The 26,958-nt window shown below is 35.7% G+C and overlaps 1 protein-coding gene across 5 annotated transcripts in view; it reads left to right on the top strand.

Moving 5' to 3' along the window:
* KLHL14 (kelch like family member 14) overlaps window positions 1-26,958 on the top strand; it is a 177,677-nt gene that overhangs the window by 138,444 nt on the left and 12,275 nt on the right. For all 5 annotated transcript variants that reach the window (XM_074277491.1, XM_074277476.1, XM_074277496.1 and 2 more), the window contains 2 exons: window positions 6,408-6,497; window positions 20,339-20,417. In XM_074277491.1, coding sequence (XP_074133592.1) covers window positions 6,408-6,497; window positions 20,339-20,417 — 169 coding nt within the window. The remainder of the gene's footprint in view (window positions 1-6,407; window positions 6,498-20,338; window positions 20,418-26,958) is intronic.

The raw sequence follows: 26,958 nt of genomic DNA, 5'->3' as shown, positions 1-26,958 counted from the left end.
TAAAACAAGAAATTACACTGATCCACAGGCCTTGAATCAGAGAATAAGATCTCAGTGAATTATGATCAATGCCCAAATAAATTATGTCCTTCTTAGGTATTCTCTCTATATCAGACTTTCATGATGACCTTGAGGTTTTGTTTTTGTTTTTTTTTGTTTGTTTGTTTGGCATGAGAGATTGGTTTAGATTTTTGTCTTTTTAAAAAACAAATTCCATATTCTTTTTTAAGTAGAACTATGTTATCAGGCATACAATATTGAGGAACCTCTCATTATCGGAAACAGTAGGTAATATATACACAGGGGTAGGATATAATTAACACAAGCTTAGGTTCCTGGCTTACTGAGAATTTCCTCCTTTTGAGGAATAGTTGCAAATCCCTTACAATTGGGGTTACAATTGGAATAAATAACTTGGCAAAGGCTAGTACAGGATATACATATGTTGAGATAAGTAAGCATTGAACATGTAGATTTGGGTCTATAATAGGCTAGCGATTTCACTTCAGGATCTCCATTTCCTCTTCTGCAAAATGAGGGCATTGGACTAGAAGGGGTTTCTTAGTCCTTTTTTTGTGTGTGTCATGGACCTCTTTGATAAAACCCAACCTCCTCCACTCAGAATAATATTTTTAAAGGAATAAAATAAAATACATAGGATTACAAAGAAAACCAATTATTTTGAAATCCAATTATTTTTAAGTTCATAGACCCCAGATTTGGAACCCCCAAATTAGATAATCATTTCTAATTCAAAATCCTATGATGACTCCTATATTCTCTAACTATATAATCATAGATAATTGGATCATATAATGCAAAAATATCTAGTAAGAAAAAAATGATCCATTGGAAAAATGGAAACTATAGATTAATAAAATGATCTATGTAACCACAGATATTTCAAATTCCTCTATGAAAGTTGGATTGTCCTAATCTGTGATAGGCTGCTGCAAATAGCTAGTTCTTTTAAAATAGTGTATCTCAATTTAAGCAATCTCAAAATATAAGCATTGAAATTATAGAACAGATCAGTTAGGTTGGATTTGATCTGTCTTACATATGAAGCTCTCTCAAAAATATTTAAAAAGTGATTAGATTTATAGACATTGGGTTAGATACTTTTTTTTTTTTTTAGCAATGCCTGACAAAGTGTAAAACAATAGGTGTACAATAATTACATATGGAAGAATTAACTATATCTATTGTGTACAGTGAGTTTAACTGTACTGAGTGTTTGACTTTCACTTTCTATTTCCAGATACAGAATAATTTTGTTTGAGAGAACATTTCCTCTGAGGTTGTAGTTACAAAGCATTTCACAGATATTATCCCATTTAATTGTCCTAATGATGACCCTATGAGGTGGCTCTTACCTGTTTTATTATGAAGAAACTGACCCACCAGAGAGTTTTTGATTTGCCAGAAATCATACATATATAAACAGAGCCAGGTTTTCTGACTTTAAATCCCTTTTGTCCTGTTTGCCATACCACATCTCTGTGGGTTATGCTGCACATAATCTAGGAAGAAGCTGAAGATAAACCAGTACAATTTTTGCAGCTTCAAAGCTATAGAAAAGCAATTAACAACTCGAGAAGTTAATTGTGACAGAGCTACCTCTTGTAACAATTGCTAACGCCCCTTGAGTGGGTGATGATTAATGTTATTCTGCGGGGTAAATACTGTGAATTAATATCCTCCCCTGTTGTGTGTGTGTATGTGTGTGTGTGTGTGTGTGTGTGTTTAACAATATTGCTTACTATTCAGTTTTTTTTAATTAAAATATTGGATAGAGAGGTTTTTACCTAATTTTTGAAGACTATGTTGAGAGTTCCCAGTGCTTATAACAGCAGAGACATTAGGTACAAATCATGTTGAATTTTAGAACTAAATGAATGTGTCGATTCAGATGACCAAAGCCCTTCCTCTTTAGAGGGTTAATGGTTTTTGCCTCTTCCTTTTAGCTCAATGAGTTTGTTTAATAAAGTTGAGAATTCGTTCACAGAGCCTTATAAACATGTGTTATTATATTTTAAATCTGTTTTGAAAGTGCCTCTCTCCTACTCCCTCCTAGTAAAGTGACCTTTTTAAATGGAGGGAAGTGGGTTTAGATGACAGTCGTGATAAATGCGGTCATGTTCACTCAATAAAATAAGGCCCAGTGCATTTGAGGATAAATCAGTGAAATGTACAGCCCCACCTGTCTGTCTCCATCATTCATTTCCACTGTCACTTTCCCAGTGGCTGATGGATCACAGTTGCTGTAAAATTAGACAGCCTTTAATCTCATTTCATCCTGATTAGCTTCTCTTTACCCTTTCCCTCTAACTCACTGACTGACACGCTAAAAACTCACACTGGGCTGTATTTGAGCGTGGAGTACAAACTTCTCCTCAAATACCTTTCTCAGAAGGGTGAGACAGGTGTTCACCTTTACTGAAAGCTGCTGAGGGCCATGGGTATAGTCAGTGTCATTTTAAGAGCAATCAATAAACATAGCAACCTATAGGCTAGATTTAGAGTGTTGATCTTAAGGACCACCCAACATATTTGAAATATTTTCTAATAGCTTTAAATCAGAAATAATGTAATTTGCTTTCATAAGATAAAACATGAAATCCTATGCAAAATAATTTTTCAACAAATTTTGGAATTTTCCCCTTTCCAAATGATTTTCAAGAATTATCAAGTCGATTCAAAGATACAGAAATAAGATTCAAACATTCTCATTAGAAAATGTAACTTTCATGATTTTAAAACAAGTAATATTAAATTTGTCTGAACATTAAGATGACAGCAGGTAACCTTGAAACTTGTTCTCCTTTCCCTTATTTTGAAGGGTTCAAAAGGCATTGTCTGTGCAGGTGGTCTTATCGGTTGCATGCAATTTAACAATAGGTTACTTGAATGAGAATAAAAATAAAATATTTATTATTTGCCTCAGTAAAATTCTGTATGCCTAAATAGGAAAAAATAAAAACTACATGCTAAAGAAAAGGAATGGCTATAGTTTTGGAAGGCATAGTGCTGTTTGATAAACGTCCCCTGAGGTTAAAAGAAGGGCAACATTTTTTTTCCTTGGGTAGAGGATTTCCTGCCTTTAATGGGCTAGAAGTTTTAAATAACATATATACATAGTGATGGGCATAAAATGAGATGGTGACATTTGATGGCCCAGTTCCTAACTTGTGGAAGATTTTTCTTGAAATCTGATATTGGGGATATGTTTCATATTTCAAGGGTAAACCCTGAGAATACCACCTTGATTTTCTAGGTTGTTCCCCAAATCAAATGAAAAGAATAGGGAAAGAGAAGACAGTGTATATCCCAGTTAAAATAGGAATGAAACATTCAAGTCCTGATTCACTATCCATTTACTTCTAGGGCTAAGAATTATGGATAGACCAGTGTTGAGCTAATATTAAAAGACTCAAAAAGTATTTAGTATCTCAATTCTCAAATAATTATTTGATCCATTACATTTGTATGTAATTTCCAAAATACTTTCACAGTCATTCTCCTAAGGGGAAGCAATGTGATTCTGTGGCCAGAGGACCATTCTTGAAGTCAAGAAGATCAGGAAGCAAATCCTTTTTCTAATATAAACTGGCTTTGTGACACTGGGAAAATCACTTAATCTTATCATGTCCTATTCCCCAGCTTCTTAAACTGTGAGTCATGATTCCATATAGGGTCTCATAATGGAATGTGGGGGTCATGAAATCACAATTTATTATTAGTAAATGATTTGTATGCCTATTTTGTATATCTATATACCCTGAGTCATGTAAAAATTTATAAGTGAAAAGGGGTCTCAAGTGGAAAAAGTTTAAGAAGCCCTACTGTACACATTTCTTTAAGACGATATAGAATACTCCTTGATCTTATAGGAAAGCTGAGAGTTCCCATCACTTAATGAAATCACAGATGAAAAAAAAAAAACCCAAATAAATAATATAAAAACCACCTAATGAGGTAGAAAGGGAAGATGCTACTGTCCCCATTTTATAGAGAAGGAAATGTTAGAAGCCAACAAAGTTACTTGTCCAAAGTAATAGAACATTGAACTCTGGATTCAAGCCCTTGTGTCATAGTGCAAAGAGAATTGATTCTGTAATCTGAGATTGATGTTGTTGAATTGTGTCTGACTTTTTGTGACCCTGTTTGAGGTTTTCTTGATGAAAATAATGGGAGCTGTATGCCATTTCCTTCTCCAGCCCATTTTATAGATGAAGAAATGGAGGCAAATGGGATTAAGTAATTTATCCAAGGTCACATAGCCAGTAAATGTCTGAGGCCAGATTAGAACTCAGATCTTCCTGACTTCAGGCCCAGTGCTTTATCCACTGAATCACCTAGCTTCTTCTAGAGTCAGAGGGCCTATGTTCAAATGGTACCTCTGACATATCTATTCAGGTGACCTTGCCCAAATCATTTTACCTTTGCCTAGCCTCAGTTTCCTCATGGTTTAAATATGGAGATAGATAACCTCTGAAGTTTCCTCCTGCTCTAAATCTATACATTTTAAAATTCAAATGTTCTTTCTCAAAGCCAGATTAATGTTCTCTATATATCTGTTCTATGCTCTGATAATAACAGTTTCCATATTTTTCTCATAATGACCTTTGTGGAAATGTATTTCTGCCTTGTACAACTACCTATAAAGCCAGATCAGAGTGATTATAGCCATTTTATAGATCGATAAGCCAAGGTTCAAATGACTTCATCGAGGTGACCTTTGAAGTCTATAACAGAACTAAACTGAATTATGTCACCAAATTTTTGTATTTTTTGTATTCCTAATCAGTACATTTTCATGAAATTAAGTTAACTTTGCTAATTGCTTCTTCCAGACTAGCTATAAGATTACAAACTATGAAAATTTCAGTTAACTAAAAATACCCCTTGCTTGTTCATTATTGCCAGAGGGACAAGAAGCCACAAATCCGAGGGCAAGAAGCTTAATACACGGACCTGCTCAATCCTTAGGATGCTGCAACCTTAGTAGCAAAGCAGTCGCCTCTCTACTTGTTTTTATTTGCATTTGTTATCCTACATAAGTGCATTTTGAGAAAAAAATAAAAGATAATAAAACAAAATTAAAGAGGAGATCTATCACCCAGAATAATCCAAGTATGAGAAAAACTGCCTTTCTGTCTTTTTTTTCTTTTTCTTTTTCCTTTTTTTTTTTTTCTTTTGGCATTGGCAAAAGAGCACAAAGTAAGAGCTGGCCCTGAGTCATATTGATTTCCCACTGCACTGGTTTCCTAAGTGCTCTGTTGATCCGTGACAAACAATAAGTTCCCTGCCTGTACATCCACATCACCTCCCCATTTGTCCTCACCTAGATTTAAGGTGCCCATATGATGAGCTGAACAAGGACATCATTTTTCTACTGGTGTCACTGGGCCAAAGCCTCTGCATAAAGCGTGATAACTAATGCTGGGCAAATATACATCGACCATAGGATATGATGGGAACAGAATAACAGAGTAACCATACACATCACGACAGAAGTAAGTCTATATGCTGTATCCCTACATGGGAAAAGCAGATGAAAATGAATTTGAGGAGCTAGCTTTTCAGCAATACCTTAAAGAACCCATTCTTCCCCCAGCTACTATCCTCAGAATTTTTTTAAAGAGGAGAAAACAGTGTATCTCTGTGACTTTGCTGCCACAGTTTTGATCTTTGTCACAGAAGACTTCCTAAGTAGATAGATAGAAAATGTGTGATTGTGCTGCTAATGGCATTGTACAGGAAATTAAGCGTATACATTTGGAGAAGGCATTAAATCAGCAGGACCTTAATTTAAAAACTTCAAACTGTATGGAAATGCAGCTTGTTCATTGCTGTGGAATAGAAAGCTACCAAGCACCCTGAGTCTGCTTATGGAAAGCATGCCAGCAAAAAGCAGGCTAGGTTGAATGTTTTAACAGTTAACAGTGTATATTCAAGGTTACAGTAACATAGCATTTCCCAGGAAATGTCACCCCTCTCTGGCCATTGTGACATACCCATCATCCTTCTTCCCCCCAAAAAAATGTCACTTGTGTATCAGGGAGTTAGGGGTGCAAGTTAAGTGAGCAAGTGACTAAATGAGTTCTTGAGAAAGTAGAGTACCAGAAGCTGGCTGTTCTGCAGCAATTTGTGGAATAACATTATGTAAAATTAATCAAAAGGGGCTGGATCTGAAACTGCTGTCAACACACCACTGATCCCCTGTGTACATAGCTCAGGATTGGCACGTACCCTGCTTTACTGCCTCCTGCTTCCTTCCGCTGTTTGTAGTCTCAGAGTTTGCACGCCTTGATTAAGGTTGGTGTGCCAAGCTATCAAATTCTAAGATGGAAAATGATATACATCTTGATGGTGGTTTATTTTTTCATCTTTTTCCCCCACAGTTATGCCCTATAACAGCGCCCATCACTGTGTGGTAGAAGTGGAAAACTTCTTGTTCGTGTTGGGAGGAGAAGACCAATGGAATCCAAATGGTAACTATTCAGTCTTTAGCATGGAACTATACCTTTCCCTGTTTGGCTCTGCTGGAGCCCCAAGGAATAGAGCAGTCAAACAGTGTGCCGAAATCTTGAGGGTCAGTCACTGAGCTAGCTGAGGGCACATCTACCATGGCATTGACACTCTGTCTGGGGATTTCACTTCTCCATGCTGTTCCCGACCCTGCATTCTTTCCCTTTCCCTTGAGGAATGCTACCATCAGCAGCAGCACATACTCTCTGGAGTAAAGGTATCAAACAAGCAGCTGTTAAAAATATTAGCCTTCATTTCCACCTCCCTTATATTCTTATTATAAAAAGTGGTGACAAGAAGTGAATTCTTCTCCCCCTTCCAAAGCTGAAGCTTTTCTTTTTTCAACATAAATCATAAGCTTGTAGTCCTAGAGCTAAAAGGAACTTCATACAGCCTAATCTCTTTAATTTTACAGATGGAGAAACTGGGACTTGGGAAGTTTGAGTGACTTGCTCAATGTCACATAAAAAGTAGCCATCAGAGATAAAATTCAAACCCAGAATTTTTGTCCTATTCTGAACTAGTTCTGTTTTCATGTCTGTAGACCTCATGATGCTTACACAGATTGTCTCCAGGTCCCCCCTTTTTTGAAGTGTTTACTTCATAAATTTACTACAAAGAAAAATTAAGTAATTTTACATGCTTCTGAGCTAAACACACAGAGAACACTGTGTCTTGCAGAAAGCACAAAATTATCAAGATATTGTTTAAAAGCTTGCACATGAAGAAGGAGCTGCCTTTGTAGCAGCCTGTGTAACAGAGACAATTATGACTGAGAAACCATAAAACAGCTTGCAGGTACACATTTTTGCTTTAAAACCCCAGAACATCCAGATGAAATTACATATACTGCATATATTTTATTGTGAATGCGCCATTTCAGCATCTGCACCAAACCAAATTATAGAAAATTGTTACATCTGTTCACTTCCCAAAATCTTAAAGAAAACCAATCCCGTTACCCTCTAGACCATTTCTTTTGAGAGAAAAGGGGGGAAATGGGACAGCCTTTGGAGAAAAACCCTTCAGCCTTATTGTCAAATCTTTTCAGATGCTGGCAGGAGGTTGGGCTTATACCCTCTGAATATCAGATACATTGCATGTGGGGAAGGTTGGATTTGAAGCAGAAGCATTTCAGATATTGATAGCCTCTCTGCTGAGTTATCCCATTAATGATGGATTTGATGCATTAGTAGGAAACTGAGAGGAATACCATTCACTAGAAGCTCTCCACTTACTTACTGCACATTATCCTGACTTTGAATTGACTGGGGTATTTCGTGACTGCACACATACTCTCCAAATAAGATATGTCTTCAAGTAAATCACACTTAGAACTTTACAGTCTGTTCCTTTTGTCAACCAAATTAAAAATAAACTGTGACAATTTTACTAATGGGTTTTTTTAATCCCATTTTAAAAGTTAACTAATAAATCTGAACTCCACCAATTATAATAGGACACTTTTTTTCTGGAAGAAAACTGAAACATGATCAACCTAATATCTAATATAATGCAATAAGATGCCCAAAACTCAAAATAGCAAATTAAATTAACCTGAGGCAGGCTATGCTGTGTTCTCTCATCCTAAAAGAATTTCCTAATTTGTACCATATTTTTTCATATGTAATAAGCTGTGAAGAAATTCTAAATTTTACCTTAATTTTCTTTTTTTTCCATAAAGGAGTACTTAGAATTCAAGATTATTCTTTCTCACCACAAGGTGCTATTTATTATTTTAATTAAGGGAAATGTTATAAATGTAAACAGTTCCACTATTTTACTCTATATCAGAAGCTACAGCAAAGCTTAGAGGTCAATTGTGTCATAGTGGGATAAGCACTGAAGAGCTGGATTTAAATCTCTGGTATCTCTGTGTATCTTGGAAAATTCAGTTGACTTTTTCTGGCTTTGATTAGGTGTGGGAGAAATGAGGGGAAACAGACTATGATCATTATGTTTTAACACTTACCAACTATAACAACATAATATCCTTTGAAAAATAACTGGTTTAACTTTCTAAGCTGCAGGGTATAGTGGTTAGGTCATGAGATTTGAAATCTAGAAGAACTGGATTCATTTCCCACCTCAGATACAAAAGCAGCTAGGAGGTACAGCACTTGAAGTGGAACAGGATTGAGTTCAAATCTGGCTTCAGATACATGCTAGCTGTATGACAGTTAAAGTACTTGACTATTCAGTACATTAACTTACTTATCTGTAAAATGGGGTTAATAATAGCACTTGCTTCCCAAAGTTGTCATGAAGATAAAATGAGATGATGTTTATAAAGTGCTAGCATTAGCCATGATTAGAGATTGTGACCCTGAGCAAATCATCAAACTTTTCTGTGCCTCTTTTTTTTTCTCATATAAAATGAGGGGATTGGATCTGGCAGCCTTTAAGTTTCCTTAGAGATCTAATGCTATCATTCTCTGAGACAAACTGATCAACCTGAGCCTAGTTAGGGGATCTGTGCTATTTCTTAAGAGGAATAAGATGATATGGCTTGGAAGTTTTTCTTTTTTTTAATGTATCTGTAACCCTCACGTGAATTTGTCAGGCTTATAGTCCATCTACTCACCTTCACTTTGCCAGGCAAGTGACTCCCCAGTTAAGGTAGCACTGGGGAGGGAAGAAGTGAACAAAGCCAAAACTGCTAGTTTTGTGAACATCTCTTCGAGAATATTAAATCATACCTAAATTATTAAATCTGGATAGAACCTGTTTCCCTTCCTCTGACTGAGGACTCCTGATAGTCCTGGTGTCATTGATATAATTCATCATTTAAGTGGCTATTGGAGGGACTAGTCATCTCCAAAAAGTGTCAGGTTGATTTTGAAATTTTATCTTTTGAGCCAATTCACAGGCTCTGTGTGACAAGTGGTGCGCACCTTCATACAGGGCTGAGCTGAGCTAAATAGGGAGTGAGCTCTTTTAGACTGAGTTATTTGAATAAATTGGAATCATCTTTCAGAACCTCAAGGAAGGAGGCCCTTTGGGAGCCCTGACTTCCATTATTTCATCTGATGCAATGAGAAACTCTAACTTTCAAAAATAGAAGCTTACTAGTATTCCTTAGCATGGTAGCATCTCTACTCTTATAGTCAATCAGCAAATATATATTTGTTCTTACTACCTGCTCAATATGATAAATGCTGAGGATATAAGGATACTAATATGAACTTATAAAAGATCCTGTAACAATAAATTATCAACCAAAGAGATCTAAAAATGCTCCCTCCTTTCTGTCTTAATCATCAAGGCTTGTTGAAAGGTTTTAAAAAGTTGCACTTCAGAAAATTTTGGCTTCTAATGGGAATTAACTGCACCTCACCATTGTCTATCTCTTACTGTGTCTCTCTTTCTCTCATACTCATATGCATACACAAATATATATACACTCATAAATCCATGTGAATATGAGAAATAATATGGCTTAATGGGCTGTGAGTAGTCCCTAAAGTCAAGAAAACCTGGTTCTAAGACTTATTTCTGACACATGTTCTCTGTACCACTGTAGATAAAATCATTGAAACTAGAGGCAACTCTTTGTTGCAAGTGAATTAGACATCTGCTTCCATGGTTGTGAATTACTTATACTAATGATATAGATCCAATCAAATACATATATACACTGTATATACATGTATCTGAGAGAGGAATATCCACAAAAGGCAGAATGGCCTAATGGATAGAAGACTTGAGTTTAAATCCTTTCTCTGACACACACTGCCTGGGTAACCATGGGCAAATCACTGAAGTTCTCCATTTAATTTCTTGTTGTCTCTAAGACTAAGTATAAATCTACACTGGAAGAAGAAATTCCCTCAGGGACAATTAGGAACCCCAGGTCTTCTTAAAAAAAAAAAATGATAGGGGCAACTATATGGCACAGTGGATAGAGCACAGACCCTGAAATGAGGAGGATCTGAGTTCAAATCTGGCTCAGATACTTAATACATATTAGCTGTGTTACCCTGGGCAAGTCACTTAACTCCAGTTGCTTTGCCAAGAAAAAAATCACCCAAAAAACAAAAGGGAGGGCAAAGGCAGACACATTTAGTGTTTATATTAATTTTAGTTAATATTTACATAACTTTCTAAGCACCAATTTGCTAAGTATTTTATAAGAATTATCTGTCAAACTTTTTTTTTTTTTTTTTTTTTTGCTGAGGCAATTGGGGTTAAGTGACTTGCCCAGGGTCACACAGCTAGGAAATGTTAAGTGTCTAAGACCAAATATGAACTCAGATCCTCCTGACTTCATAGCTAGTGTTCTATCCACTGCACCAGCTAGCTGCCCCTTCAATAAACATTTAAGTGCTGACTATGTTCCATAAACATAAATCTCTTTTTCACTTGATCTTAACAACACCCCTGTGAGGTGCTATTATTGTCCTCACTTGACAAACTGAAATAAACAGAAGTGGAGTGATTTGTCCAGGATCACAAAGCTAATAAGTGTCTGAGGTCAAATTTAAACTTGGGTCTTCTTGTTTCTAGTCATAGTGTACCACCTAGCTGCCCCTGTTTGTTCATGCATATACCTACACATATATTCAAGAGTCAGAACTCCTGGTGCATGTTTTATAGGTGATGTCTCATCAACCTCCCTATGGTTTAGGTAGATATGTCTATGTGTATAGAAAATCTCTAATGTTATCATCTAAATTTTATATATAAATGGCCAGTAAAAAAGTGGCAGTAAAAGATATTATTTCATCTAAATTTGACATTCCCCCACCCTACCCCTTGCTGTTATTACAGATCAGACTAGGTTGACTTTTGTTATCAACAAATTTGGATGATCTCTTGAGAGTGTGCACAAGATTAGATAATTTCTTTGATAAAGGAATACATCCCCCTGTTTGAGGATATTCATGGTTCAAGGTTGAGTTTTATAAGGACTATAAAGGACTTTAGGAAATATAACTTTAGAGATAGAAGGGATGTCACAGGCAATCTATACCAACCCCCTCATTTTATAGATTACCCAATTAAGGTTCTATGAGGTTAAATGACTTATTAATTTATTAATTGACTGATTTCCCAAGCTCACACAAGGAGTCAGATTTAGAGGTGGGTAAAACCAGATCCTCTAATGCCCAAATCAATGTTCTTTCCACTAGATCAAGAGCTAGTCCACTCCCATTATTAGCTCAATGCAGCCACCTAGAGACTAGGCTTCCAATAGCAGAATTGATTTTTGCTGCTTAGTCATTTTTAGTTGTGTCCAACTCTTCATTGACCCCATTTAGTTTAACCCTAAATGGCAAAGATGCTGGAATTGTTTGCCATTTCCTTCTCAATTTTATTTATTTTACAGAGAAGGAAACTGAGATAGAGATTAAGTGACTCATCCAAAGTCACACAGCTAGTAAGTATCATAATCTGGATTTGAACTTGTCTTCCCAGATGCCGTACACCAATCACATGTCACTGCCAGCACAGGTGCTACCAGGTTACCTAGGAAGGAGAAAGTTTGGTCAGAAAAACTGAGCAGGTTAAAGCTTTTGTTTTGATCAGTATTAAGTTTGGACCCATGAGTGTCCATTTTACTTCCAATCTGAGTGAGATAGGAATATCCTGTCTATTGTCTCCTTTTTTTCCCTCAAAAATGTAATGGATAAGTAGGAGGGAAATTACCAAGGCTTTAAATCAACCAGGAAGAATTGAAGCAGGAATTTCAGAGAAGGAGAAAAGATCCACCAGAGACAGACAATAGAACACTAAAGGCACCGGTAAAGTTCATGCTTGAGATAGTGTTTTCATGAATCCACAGTCCCATCTATAGAAAAATGATGGGGGAGCCTTAGGGAAGCTATGTTGCCCATAGCAAAGTAGGAAAATGGAAGATCCTATTTCAGGGGAAGACCATTTTAGTAGCTTTAGAGGAGCAAACTAACTTCTAAGGGAAGTTTGTGAGGATAGCATATCTCCTAAATTTAAACTCAGACTGATGGCTTCGCCTGATTCACAGGTTACCTAGATAATCTGGGTAATCAAGGTAGTCCTGGATTGCCCCACTCACCTCCCATCTAGATTCTACCTTGGCAGAAGTCACTTCACTGTAGGTTTATCATTGTGGAATTGCCCCCCCATAGTGAAATGTATAAGACATCTTATTTGAAATATAGCCAATTAGTTACCCAAACTCCCACAAGTATGACTGCCAAATCAAACTTTTTCCAGGAAGCTCTTAATGCTAGTTATAAATGAGTCTCACACACATAAAGGACAACTCATAAAAGAGCTTTTTGCAGTTCTTATAATCACAGGCTAGGATGTCATTTTTTTGCATAAATTATTGTGTACTAAATGAAATTTCCATCTATAAATAAGTCTCCCTTTAATTTCAGACATCCTAGGATAAATCCAAGCAGGGAGATGTCTACTACACTGGTCTTGTTTAGAGTTCATAAAATCATATTTCAGTTAGAAGGTACTTTAATGGCTGTCTGATTGAATTAACATAAAAATAATAATGACCTCTTCTATGACATACTAAGTTCATGGTCATCCTAACTTTGTTTGAAGAGTTCCAAAAAAGAGGGATGATACCCCAAAGGAATCCGTCATCACCCAGTGTAGATCGTACCACTTTTGGACAACTCTGATTGCTGGGAAGTATCTTTTCCTGCCCTAGAGTCTAAAGTAGCATCTGAAAGTTCCATTGATTACTCCTAGTTTCATCCCCTTGGTCAAGTACAAGTTTTAATCCTTCTTCTATATGTTAGTCCTTTATATAATTGAAAATAGCTACCATCTTTCTCTGATCTTTATTTGCTTCTTCTCCAGGCACATCATCCAGGCACAGTTTCTTCACTTTACTCTCATATAGCATAAAACAGGATCTTTATAATTCTAGCTTCTCTTCTTAGGATACTTTGCAGCTAATTAATGTCCTTCCCGAAATGTAGTGCTCAGAATTTAACACTATACTCCAAATAATCAAGGCAGAGTATCTACTTATTACTGGTTCAATTAATCAATTGACATTAGTTAAGTACCAGCTACATGCCAGTATTGTATTATGCACTAGAGACATCAAAAAAAAAATTAAATAATCCTTCCTCCCATGGAGTTTACATTCTATCAAGCCAAAAGTGCACATTCCTATAAATTATTTCAGCCTAAAATTTACCTGCTGTTTCATAATTGACCAATTGCAATCTTCAGGCTTCCAAAACTCCAAAATCTTTTTCAAATAATTTGTTATCTAGCCATGACTCCCTTATCTTATGCTTGTAAAGTTACTTTTTTGAATCCAGGTGGAAGACTTTGCAGTTATTCCTAGTAAATTTTAGGTGACACAGTAGATAGAGTATAGGTCCTAAAGTCAGAGAGTTTTATTTATCTTCATGAGTTCAAATCCAGACTTATACATTGGTTAGTTGCATAATCCTGGGCAAGTCAGATTGCAGCAAGTTTGCTTCAGTTCCTCATTTGTAAAATGAGTTGGTGAAGAAAATGACAAATCATCCAGTACCTTTGCCAAGAAAACTCCAAATGGGGGTCTCAAAGATTCAGATGTGACAAACCATTGAACATTTTATCTTATGAGATTGGCCCCAGTATTTTAGCCTAACAAGATGTTTTTTATTCTGATTCTACCATCCAATATGTCAGCTATTACTCCTAGTTTTATGTCATCTGACAATCTGATAAATTATCAATACCTTTATGGTACCATAATCTCATTTTAAATAAATCCAGGAAAAACAAAATAAAACAAAAAAGACAACCTTTTGCATACAGTATGAACACTAGATATTGCTATTTAGGTTGGTCAATGCACCACTGTCATGCCAGTAATTAATATTATCAAAGACTGGAAGAATTCCTGGAATGGACCAGTGCCCTACAACTGAATGACATCCTTATCTTGTTCCATGGTAAGCAAGATCACATTTAAAACATGTGATAACTTGCTTTAGCCCCTTCCTCACATTTTGTCCTGTAATAAAACAACTATATCATTAGATCCTTTTTTCATTTGATGACTTGTCCTGGGCTGCAACAACTTCCAAAGGAATTCACTCTAGCTCAAGATAAGATATCACAAGGTAGATCCTCTACCTTGAGCAAAGGCATAGTACTGATTTAGAGGCAAAGTCAATTTTGACCATCTATCCCCAAAAAGTCAGGGCTCATCAACCTTCATCACTAAAAAAAAAGAGGGCACTTTCTTGTGAATTATCAAATAAGGAGACTTCCAGACATAGAAAGAGACATTAATGGTAGTAACAAGCTGGTCCTGCACTAACCCTTTTTTTTTGTAAAATAATGAAAGTGTCTCCAGAGTTATCATGGGCTAGGACACTGTTAACATAAAATTTATGCTAAAGAAGAAAGATCTATTCCAGGAGACCTTTTGCCCTACCAGTAGCATACTATTCACATCAGTTAACAGTGAGAAAAATGATACTGTGATGAATAGAGTTAGAGAATTAGGTTGGAAGCAGATTTTAAAGGACTTAATCAATAGAGGAATTTTCATTTTACACTAATAGCAATAGGTAGCAATTAGCTGGTGCATTGAATAGAGTACTGGGCTTGGAATTATGAAGACTGATTCTATTAAGTTCAGATCTGGCCTCAGACACTGGCTATATGATTCTGAGTAAATCACTTAATGCTGTTTGTCTCAGTTTCCTCATCTGTAAAATGAGTTAGGTAAGGAGATGTCAAACCACTAAGTATCAAACCATCTTTGTCCCCCAAAAAAAACCCTAAATGGAGCCACAGAAAGTTGGCTATGTCAAAAGAAGAAAAAGCAATAGGGAACCTCTGTAATTTTGAATAGGCGAGTGACATGACAAAATCTGTACTGAAGGAAAATCACTTTGACAGTCCACTATGGAGGCTAGCTTGGAGTGGGGAAAATTTTGACTCAGGGAGATGAAATGGAAATAAATCCTAGAGAGTTATAAAAACTTTCACTCAAGGACAGAGAAAGATGGAATCCAAGACTACTATTAATGTGGGAGCTCACCTGAATCTGTGACCGTGTCCCTATTTACTGAACCATAAACCCACTGCTGTGGTATAAAATAATCACTCTGGCTTCCCTGGAACTCAGTGGGCTAGTATAATGAACACTAGCATCAGGCCCTTTCTTTGACCCTGCCTTAAATATCCCTGCTCCTAATGAGTGAGACAGAGGAGTGATCATGAGCAGCTGCTCCTAGTGACTGGCCAGCTGCTGCTGCACCTGCATTTTGGCATTCTGCCTCTCCATGTGTTTTCAATCCCATGGAGACGGTGTATCCTTGATTCCTACATTGGCCCACATCAGGGAACATTAGTCTTTAAGTTATGCTTTTCAGAATCTGTTCCTTGTGTACTACTCATCCTCATTCTCTACCCTCTTCACTGATTGTTACTGTTATCCTAAGTCCTGTCCTATTCACCTCCCCCTTCTCTCTATGACAGTATTCTTTCCATTCTTCCCATGATGGTGAATATTCCACTCTCAGCCTTGTGTTAAATATAGATATTATAGATTGCAGGCCTGCTATAGCTTCCTTGTCATGTTGCTGATAGAGCACTCCTTTCTCTGCATACACAAAGTAATCTAAAATTTATGGATTTATGTACTGTAAATTAAAGAAAAGGCAGCAATTTTGCATTACAGAATGTAAACTCTTTGAGGGCAGGAATCGTTTCGTTTTTGTCTTTGTATTCTTAGGACCTAGTACAATGCCTGGTATCTAGGCTAGAAAGAATATGATTGTGTTCTCTAAACTTTTTGATCACAAACCTTTATCAATAAGGAGTTCTTAAACACATATTCCCAATATCCATTTACTTATTTATAAATTATATATATATATATATGCTACATACATAAATAATATACATATGTGTATGAATAATATGTTGCTACTTTACTAATAATTATGTTATTTTAATTATCCATAATTAATAGATTGCTGGTATAGCATGAGGAAAACTCATCTTCCTGAGTTAAAATCTGAACTCAGACACTTATAGCTATGTAACTCTGGCCAAGTTACTTAATCTTGATTGCCTCCGTTTCTTCATCTTTAAAATGAGATAGAAAATGAAATAGCAAGTCACTCTAGTATCTTTATCAAGAAAACACCAAAGGGGTTTAGAAGAGTGAAATGACTGAATAGCAATAAACAGACAATAATTATGCAGCATAAAACTGGGGGGAAAATAAAAATTTTAAAAGGATAAGATAAAGATGAAATAATATTTAATCCTAAATAAATAGAAAGTCATTGGATTTGATAGTTTAGAGAGGACAAGGTCAGACCTGAATACAAATTATTTTGCTAGTTGCGTGGATGATGAATTACAATAAGGAAAGATTTGAGTCAGGTGGACTGAGTAATAAAATATTACAATAATCCAGGTGATAGGGAGTGAGGCCCTGAAGTAACATAGTAGCTATGAGAATAGAGAGCATAGGATGATATGGGATAAAGTAAAAACTGCTAGGTGGCAAAAGGTAGAAAGACCCCTGAATGTGGAGTCAGAAGAACCTTGGTATACACAACCTACCTCAGACACTTACTAGCCATGGACCATGGGTAAGCATTTAAATTGTCAGCCTCAGTTTTTTTTTGTTTTTTTTTAATCTACAATTTAAAAAAAAAAAAATAGTATAACTTTTCCCCAAGATTATTGTGAGGGTAAAATGAAATGAAATTTATAAACTGTTTCCATACTTTAAAGTGTTATATGAATGTTAGCTTTTCAAACTGACAATATTTAGAAACCAATTAGATTTGAAGTTGGGAACGTAGCTGATTAGGATAGCCATGCCTTTGACAGTAACAGGGAGGTTTAGAAGAGGGAGGGGTTTGAGATGTGTTATGCAGTATGAGCGTCATCCTGGGCAATTCAATTCCACCAAAAATGAAAAAGATGAAGAGAGCTCTTATAGAATACTGCCTAGATCCTGAGCCTACTAAAAGGTGCAAAGCCTACCACAAGGGTCCCAAGCTGAAGCCATGGAGTGATCCGACAGAGCAGAATGGGTATATTCTGGAGGCTGGAGGGATTTTCTGAATAAAACCTGTTTGGCATATGCACTGGTAAGGATCAGGTCTCACTACTCTGAGGGGCCTTGTCAAGGCAGAAAGGGAGAGGTGGAGAGTTAACATAGAGAAGGGAAGAAAAGTGAGGAAGTGTGATTGTTTGGGAACACAAGCTCTGGGTTAGATTAGTCATCAGGGAGAGTGAGATACATCCTTCCTCACCCTCTGATCAAGTAGTCATAAACTATTAAGAATACACCAAGGTCCCTGCAAAGATGTAAAACCCACTTTGTAGACTACTGGCCTAGAGCAGGGATTCTTAAACTTTTTCCACTCACAACCCTTTTTACCCAAGAAATTTTTACATGACCCCAAGTATATACTATATAAAATAAGTATATAAATCAAACATATACTGATGATAAATCATAATTTTGTGACTTCTATATTGTTATAGGATCCCATATGGGGTCACTAACACTTTAAGAACCTGAGTACTAGCTGGCATGCAAATAAATAGAAAATAGGGATGTACCCTTTTATCAAAAGCACTCAGAGAGGCCCTATATGCTCTCAAACCTAAACATCTCTGTCTTTACATCCTTCTATGCTGTGGGCATATCACCAAGATAGAAGAGAAAAATGAGCTCATGGGTACGGCTGCCTGGTACTATACTACCCCCTAAGGTAAATGCTTTTCCTTGCAGAGTGTGCCCATAACAAAGGCCAGAGCTTTTAGCCCCACTACCAGAAAGGCCCTGTCCCAGTACCAGTACTGTGTACAGCTGTGATAGCATTCCTTATTCTATTCTTATACATTACTTCCCTCCAGACCTCAGCCCTATTCTTACTCTTTATCATTTATCCTTTTATCTCCCTCTAAGCTATTTTTCTACTGATCCCCCACCCTACTCCATTTGAGCTACTCCCAGACTCTGTCGTAGGACCTAGAAGATATACAAAGGAAGTCTTCAAGAAACCATCAGTAGTATATGAGAGGAATCTCTCAGTATCAGGCTATAACATGGAGATCAGAAGTCCTTCATATCTCAACTTGGAAATTTGAACACATTTTTTTCCCCAAAAATACTTCTGTCATAAAACCTATAGATACACAACCAATTTGTACATTAGGGGCTATGTCTGCCTATCTATACATTAAGTAGAATTTGGAGTTCCTCTTTGTGAGTTTACTTACAAATACATTAACAGAGATTTTGTCATATTGAGAGCACTTAGGGTTGAATTCTTAGTTGCTTCATGGAAATTGGTGCATGCTATTTTGCTTCAGACTTCCTGATTTACTGTCAATCTGTATGTAAACTAAGGTGCATTTTAATATCAAGGAAGCATTAATATGCTTCTGGGGCTTGACAGAAGGGATAAGCTAGTTAACCGGCTTAGGTCGTTCATGTTTCCCATTCTAACAAACACACTCAGAATATGACATCGGAGAAGATTCTTCCTCAATGCACACCTATAATTCCCCCTAGCTTGTACTAAAGGAATATTCTGAGCCCTCCAGCAAAAAATGGCTCTCCCCTAACCTGATTCATTCATTACAGTAGCTCTCTTAGCCATTTTTACAAAAACAAAAAGGATTTTCCTCATTTATGGATGGGGTGAAAAGGCAGGTTAAACCATTTAGGTTTTGTTTATGGGGCCATGAGACAGATGGTACAACAGAAAGAAGGCTGGATTTGGAATCAGTGGCCTGAATTCAAATCCCAGATCTGCCATGGGAATGATTTGCTTAACCTTTCAAGGCCTCAATTTTCCCTTTGTGAAATAAGGGGTCCAAAACAACAACAATAATAGTAGTATGCATATATAATTTTAAGGTTTACAGAGCTTTTCTGATTTGATCTTTATGACAACCCTGGGAGAGGTATTTATTATTCTTATTATTATCCCATTTTACAATTGAGGAAGCTAAGACATATGGAGGTTAAGTGACTTGATCAGGATCACAAAACTATAAGATGGAGCTGGCCCAATGCTCCATCTACAGGGTCACCAAGTTCCAAAGTCTCTTTTATTTCTAAGTCTATCTTGCCACTGGACCCAGATAGCTCTGGAGGGGAAAGTGAAGCAGGTGACCTTGTACAACTCTCCCTCAAATCTAATTCACTTGCATATTATGACATCACCTCTCAGATATCATGGTCCTCTTTGAGAATGAAGGACACACAATAAAATTTTATAGACAAAGATATTATATTCAATAAGAAAAGGAGAGAAGGAAAAAAGCATTTATTAAGACCTACTATGTTCCAGGTTCCATTCTAAGTGCTTTACAAATATTATCTACCTGAATTTTCATAACAACTTGGGAAGTAGGGGCTATTATTATTTTTATTTTACAATTGAGAAAAATGAGGTAGATAGAAAATTAAGTGATTTGACCAGAGGCACATAGATAGTAAGTGTCTGAAACAGAAATCAAATCCAAAATTTCCTGCCTCTAAGCCCAACACTCCATCTACTGTACCACCAAAGTAAGCAGTGTGACATGCGGACCAAAAAATGCCTAACACCTCCTAACCACTTTAATTTAATTAACATTTCCAAAATGGAGTGCCAAAATATAGACACTGCATGTTTTACACTTGTTTTGAGTGTCATTAACTTCAAGCATTATTGAATGCAATTCTTTTGTTGAACACGTCCCTCTTCTTGCTTCTCTGATGAACAATATCCCTTTTTATAAAAGCAGTTGAGTTGTATAATACAGTCATTTTCATCTAAGTGTACTGTGTCTTAAGTGCCACATGAATGTATTTTTACAGGAAAACACAGTACAAACTTTGTCAGCCGATACGACCCCAGATTTAACAGCTGGATCCAGCTCCCACCCATGCAAGAAAGGTAAGAGTATTTTCTGTGTTGTCTGTATTTTCTCTGGCTGTCCTACAAACAATATTCCCAATTTGTGATTTTCAAAAATAAAGTAACGAGGGGTGGCTAGGTGGCCCAGTGGATAGAGCATTGGCTCTAGGAAGAAGAGGACCTGAGTTCAAGTCTGGTCTCTGACACTTACTAGATGGGTAATTCTGGGCCAGTCACTTAACTCTGTTTGCTTCAGTTTCCTTATCTGTAAAATGAGCTAAAGGAGGAAATAGCAAACCATTCCAATATCTTTGCCAAAAAACAAACAAACAAAAATAAAAACAAAGAGTCAGCCATGACTGAAGTGACTTAACAATAAATACTATGTGGAAGGCGCTGTGGTAGATGTTGAGGATGCAGAATCAATACCAAAACTCTCAAGGAGCTTACACATTGCAGCTGTCAGTTTTTGTTCACCCTTCTACTTTAAAATTATAATCTATCCTGTCATGAAACCCAGAGAAATGATGTTACTATTGTTTTAATTTTACATATTAAACAGCTGCCTTATATATTCACTTTCCCAAGTCCACCTTTTACAACTCGGATCCTAAAGTCAGAAAGGAACAAAGTTTCAAATGTAAAGTATACACTTGCTTTTTTATGAAAACATATTGCTTTCTTCCTTTGCTGAAATTCCATGGCTTCCTCCTAAACCTGACCTAATCTTAGCTTCCTAAGTAAGGACCTGAAAAAGACTAGGATAATGACAGTAGCTTTCAAAATCATAACCATAAGAATGATCATAATATTTAAAGATCTTTAGCACAGTGTTCTATGATAAATCTTTTATTTGTCATGAAATGCTTAAGTCAGTCTGAATTGGAACAACTCTAAAGTGTGATGATGATCACAACATTAAGATTTCATCATCCCAAAAGAAGTTTCCCGTTTTTCCCCTTGAGCCCAACTCCAGCAAAAACCTACTTCTGTCAGTTATCCATGAATTAAATAGAATGAAACCATTTTGTTCATACATGCATATTCACATGCTGGAATTTGAGGCACCATTGTTTCTATCCAAAGTGACAGATGGCTCTACTTAAGCAAACATTAACTACAACTTTTTTTCCTCTAGAGGGAAATTCAGGAAAGTTTCTGCATCCTTTTTTTGTCTTTTTCTTTCCTTCATAATCCTTTGTTCTCCAACAATATTTTTTAAGAAAATATTTCCTTCTTAGATAACCTCTACTATGTCAATAAGCTGTGTCAAAGATGAATTGCAAATTAAAGAGAAATCTCGCAATAATACTCTTGATTCCAAAATATGCATTAATAGAGCATGATGGTATGAATTGAGACCATAAAGAAATCCCAATTCTTAAATCCTTACTCTGTATAATTTAGTCAAAAGTTACTTCCAGGTCAGGGAGAATATAGTCTTGAGAAATGATGAGATCCAAGGTATTATGAGCCTCATAGGTCTTTTAAATATAATATCTAATTCAGACATTCTTCAAAGCATTATTTTAAATCATTGTAGCTTTCTTAGGTGCTACTCACATGAACTGGAAGATCCCTAAGGTCTTTCCTCAGTATATGCTATATGGCCTTCTCCATGGGCTTTATACTCACCATTAATATTACTCTCTCATTCTGTCTTATAATCACAACTATTTAAAATAAGATTTTAAAAAATACAAAGAAAATAAAAGAAATTTAATCTATTTCGAAATGTCATCTTCTCATCACAATAGTCCCCTTTGCTGGGGGCTTTAGACCAAGATAATTAACCTTCATGCCTTCAGCTTGGGATGCATAACTCACGTCGCGGTCAATTATCTCACTGTAGAGCCCCTAAGGATGGGAAGTATTGCTGCAAAACCTAATTAGTAATTTTTTTTAAAAATGTGTATTGTTTACTTGATAGTCCATAATGACTTCCTCTGAGGCATTATGGCCTATCATGGCAGGGTCCTACTTAGACAATTTTTAGCAGATCATTGACCTGATAAAAGGAGCTGCTATGGTCTGCCGGCACCCGGCAGCCACCGATGACAGGATGGACTGTTTAACGTTTCTTTCTGAGTCATTATGGTCTATCATGTCAGGTCCCTACTAAGAGAATTTTTTTTTTTAATTCAGAACAATCAACTCGATAGACCAAATAAAGAGCTTCATATAGTACTGAGTGGGAAAAGGCAGATCTCACAGAAGCCCAGCCAGTCTTCAAGATTCAAATCTCCTATGGCTCACTTTACTCAGACAGTAAAATGAAATTTTGCTGTCATCAAAACACTTCCACTCAAAATAACAAACAAGATCAGTAATCACTATGGATTAATCAGCGTATGAGAAAGGAAAAGAGAGAGGAAGGAGGAAAGGAAGAAAAGAAAGAAAAGAGAGGAAGAAGGAAGGAAAAAGGAAAGGAAGGAAGACAGAAGGAGAGATAAAGGGACAGAAGGTAGGAGGGAGCATCATAGGTTAAAAAAAAAAACCCAATTTTTAGTATGATAGCTTCCTTTTAAAAAGAGAAGAGATAGGCAATTTTATGATCAGTTTATAACAATGGTTTTTCTTCAAACTGGGATAATGATTTGGGTAATCCAGACTCATGCTTTGGAGGCATAAATAAACTGATCATCTTACCTCGAGAGGCCAGAAAGAAATTCTCCTCATCCCATAGGCCGTACTACACTATACTCAACCATGTTTACTAGATTATGTTGTGATTTTTTTTTTCAAAAACTTCTTTCAGAAATATCAAACATTGCTTCAAACTAGGAGTATGATAAACAATCATAAACCAACATGTTCTCATTGCATATAGAATTTGTTGGGTGTCTTCTGAGCTTTTTTTCTTTTCTTAAAAGCAGTGAAATAATCTAAGCCAGTGAAGTCTTTTTCCAGTTTTGCAAAAAAATATATTCACAAGGTAAAATCTTATATATTGGAATTAGAGCAAATTAATAGTCATGAACTATTAAAGTTCAACATGTATAAAGTCTATCCATTTATACATGTTGAATTTTCTTGAAAAGAGGAACTGTATTTTTTCTTTCTTTGTAATTCCAGTGCCTGCCACATAGTGAGTACTTAATAATTGCTCACTGACTAAGCTGGTATTTCTTTAGTGTAATTCATGAACATTTTCACTTTGGGGTATCCAAAATTCTATTTAGAGTGACTCATAACCTTTTATATTGGAATTTCTATGTAAAATTAAGCAGTCTTGGCAAGTAAAAAAAAAAAATCTGACTTTTTTTTTTTTTTCATTTCACTCTTAACAGTGACACTCTGTGGATGAAGTTAGGAATACATGTAAAGATTAAGAAAATATTAACTTAAAAGAGCAAATTCTGAAAAGCTCTTTTTTTTTGTACAAGGATAGAAATGTAGGCATTCTTCATAGGTGAGAACAAAAGAAAAAAAAATTCTCACATCTATTAAAGGGAAATATACTTCAGAATTCAATAAAATATCTGGTTTAAAAATTACAATATCTACTTTTTTTGTTAGTTTAATAGATTTTAGCCATTCTGGGAGAACCTCCAGCTGTTATTCCATGTAGATATGCACAAACACACACACACACACACGAAATTGTTGCTTTTTAAAGAAATCAGAAACAAGCAAATGGATACTTTCAAAGGCTTGCAATGGTATTATTGATGTAAGTTAGTATCATGAAGAAATGTAATGTGCTGTATACATTTTGAGTGATTTTTCAATTGTATCTAACTCTTTGTGGCCTCATTTGAGGTATTCTTTGCAAAGATATTGGAGTGGCTTACTATTTCTTCCTCGAGGCTCTACATGTAGTATATACTTAAGAAATGTGTGACCAATGAATATTCTAAGCTTTGTGTTTTTGGTTATAGATCAATATTTTAGTTTCATAAATAATTAACATGAGAAGGAAAAGCTGTAGCAAATGCTGGTTAAAATATTTCTCCAAGGAAAGTTTATAAAGAGTAAAAAAAAAAAAGAAATACCAATTTTCACAGAGAAAGACTAAATACATGCTCCTTGAGAACAAATAATTTTCCTTTTTGTCTTTGCATCTTCAACACCTAGCATAATTTGGCAAATAATAAGCACTTAAGAATTACATGCTGATTTTATTTAAATACTGTATCTTAGTTGGGAAAACCAGTTATCTTCCAGGTTATATGTCCTTCAATTAATTATAGCCCGATATGGAGTAAAAGAAAATATACTCAAATTAACTTACCTCAATTATGGTCCTGGCTTGGCTTCTCATTTGCTGTGTGACTCCCAGAACTCACCTGATTTTTCAACCTGCTTTATTTGGTATAATATTTATGTAGTTTTATTCTAACAAAAAATTCTTCTTTTCCTTACTTTTGCCTTTTTCTTGACCTATGCTCTTCCTTCTGGCTTTTTTACAGCACAGATTCAGCAATTTTTCATGAATACCTAATAAGTATTATATAGAAGATACAAAGATAAATGAGAATTTTCCAATCTTGCAGGGTAAATAAGTTGTATACAAAAAGTCAAATTATGAGAATGTGATATGTACTCTTTAAGAAAAACAGTTGTCTAGGGTACAGAAGAGAGAAAGGTCTATTTTTAGTTTTAGAGTACTGACTTTTTCATATATTCACAAATCATCCTTGAACAGAGACAGCACTAAGCTTTGTGAAGTTCCTATTTTAGTTAGGATATGAACTGCTAACAGTAGAACAAGAAATCAAGAAAAAACTGCAAAATAACTGCTTCCTCTTACATGGAAAAAATAGATCCAAAATTTGGAATTAAACTTCTTCAGAATAAAATGCATGAATAAAAATGCCATATTGTAGTTAATAGGAATTATTTTTTAAATCATTGTCATCATTATTAATCAATGAATGAGTCAGTCAGCAGGTATTTTTTTTTTTTTAATTACCTACAGTATGCCAGGTCTTTTGCAAGAAGTTAGAAATACAAAGACCTAAGTAAAATAGATCCTGCCTTGAAAAACTTTGCATTCTATCACATGAGAATGCAGCCAAGTACCATGTTTTTTAAAGAAATTAAAGACCCTTCCTCCCACATACTCATACATACCAATTCCCGAATGACAGGAAAATACCTATAAATGATTACTATATTGAGAAAATAATGACCCAATAGTTAGTACAGATGATTTAAAGCTGAAAATGACCTAAGAGGTTAGCCAGGCCAACTCATTCAAGGTCATACAAATAGTTAGCAAAAGTCTAGAACTCAAATCAACATTCCCTGAATTAGCCACCTCCCTCCATGAGAAATTAACCCCTAAAATTTTCATGTAAGTAATGAATAAGAAATGCATTGTTCCAATCAGAATATAATTGTCCTTTTTTTTTCTTTTTTTTTTTTTTTAAGGAATAAGGCTTTCTAAATAAGATGGTAAAATATCTAGAAGAAAAGTAAAAATTCAATTAGTCTGAATGTTCTCTATAAACATTTGAATGTGTACCCATGTAATACAGCTGGATGACTCAATGATATTGTTTTTTTGCTTTTCATGCAGATGTGTTAAGACAGTATAGCTACCATATAGTAGAGAATTAAACCTTAAAGTGTTAGGTGGTGAAACGGTCATTAATTGAGGGAGGGAAGTTTTTATTTAGTATAGCAGTAGGGCAAGATTCCTGTCCTTGGTACTATCATTGCTCAAATTTTTTTTTCTTGCAAGCTAGACTTATTTTCTGTGATTTCTTTCCTTAAGAGAATGTGTAAAAATGAGTAGGGCTTTTATTTTACTTGATGTCCTTCTGAAGCTGTGATTGTTTATAAATTACTAAACAGTGTCACCATTCATTTGACTTCATAGATATTTAAATTCACTTTTATGTGGAAGTATTTAAAAAAGACATAATAATTCCTCAAACTTAACCTGCAAAGACTTTACTCCCTTGAGAAATGAAGTTTTCTTTGTCAGATAAGTGTTCTTAAAAAACAATCTCCATCTTCAAAGGGGAAAGATGTTGATGCTGGTATTTCTACTCTGACTGGAGCTTTGAATTGATGATGTCTATCATCATACCTCTTAAGAAATTAGGCTTTAAAAGTGTCTTGTACCCTTAGATAAATATTAAGCAGTAATCAATTTATTCAAAGCCAAAGTACAAAAAAAAACAGTAGGTCTGAGTTAGTAACAAAAAATTCATGTTGGAAGACTTATTTGGAAGAGGTGGTTGAGTTGTTATACAACACAGATGTAGAAGGAAGCTCAGACATTATTCAGCTCCCTTCTTCCCTCACATTCCAAATGAGAAAACTGATTTAAGGTTAAAGCCTGAATCATGGAAAATAAGTCAACAACCATAGACAGCTAGATGCATAGTAGTTAAAGTACGAGGTCTGGAATCAGTAAGACTCATCTTCTTGGGTTCAAATTCAACCTCAGACACAACTAGCCATGTGACCCTGATCAAATCACTTAACGCTGTTTATCTAAGTTTCCTTATCTGTAAAATAAGCTGGAGAAAGAAATGGTAAGCCACTTCAATATTTTTGCCAAGAAAACCTCAAATGGAGTCACAAAGAGTTGGACATGACTGAAAACTACTGAACAATAATAAAA

This window comes from Sminthopsis crassicaudata, chromosome 1, assembly GCF_048593235.1.
Source record: "Sminthopsis crassicaudata isolate SCR6 chromosome 1, ASM4859323v1, whole genome shotgun sequence".
Taxonomy (NCBI): Eukaryota; Metazoa; Chordata; class Mammalia; order Dasyuromorphia; family Dasyuridae; genus Sminthopsis; species Sminthopsis crassicaudata.
This window is presented reverse-complemented; position numbering and strand designations above follow the sequence as displayed.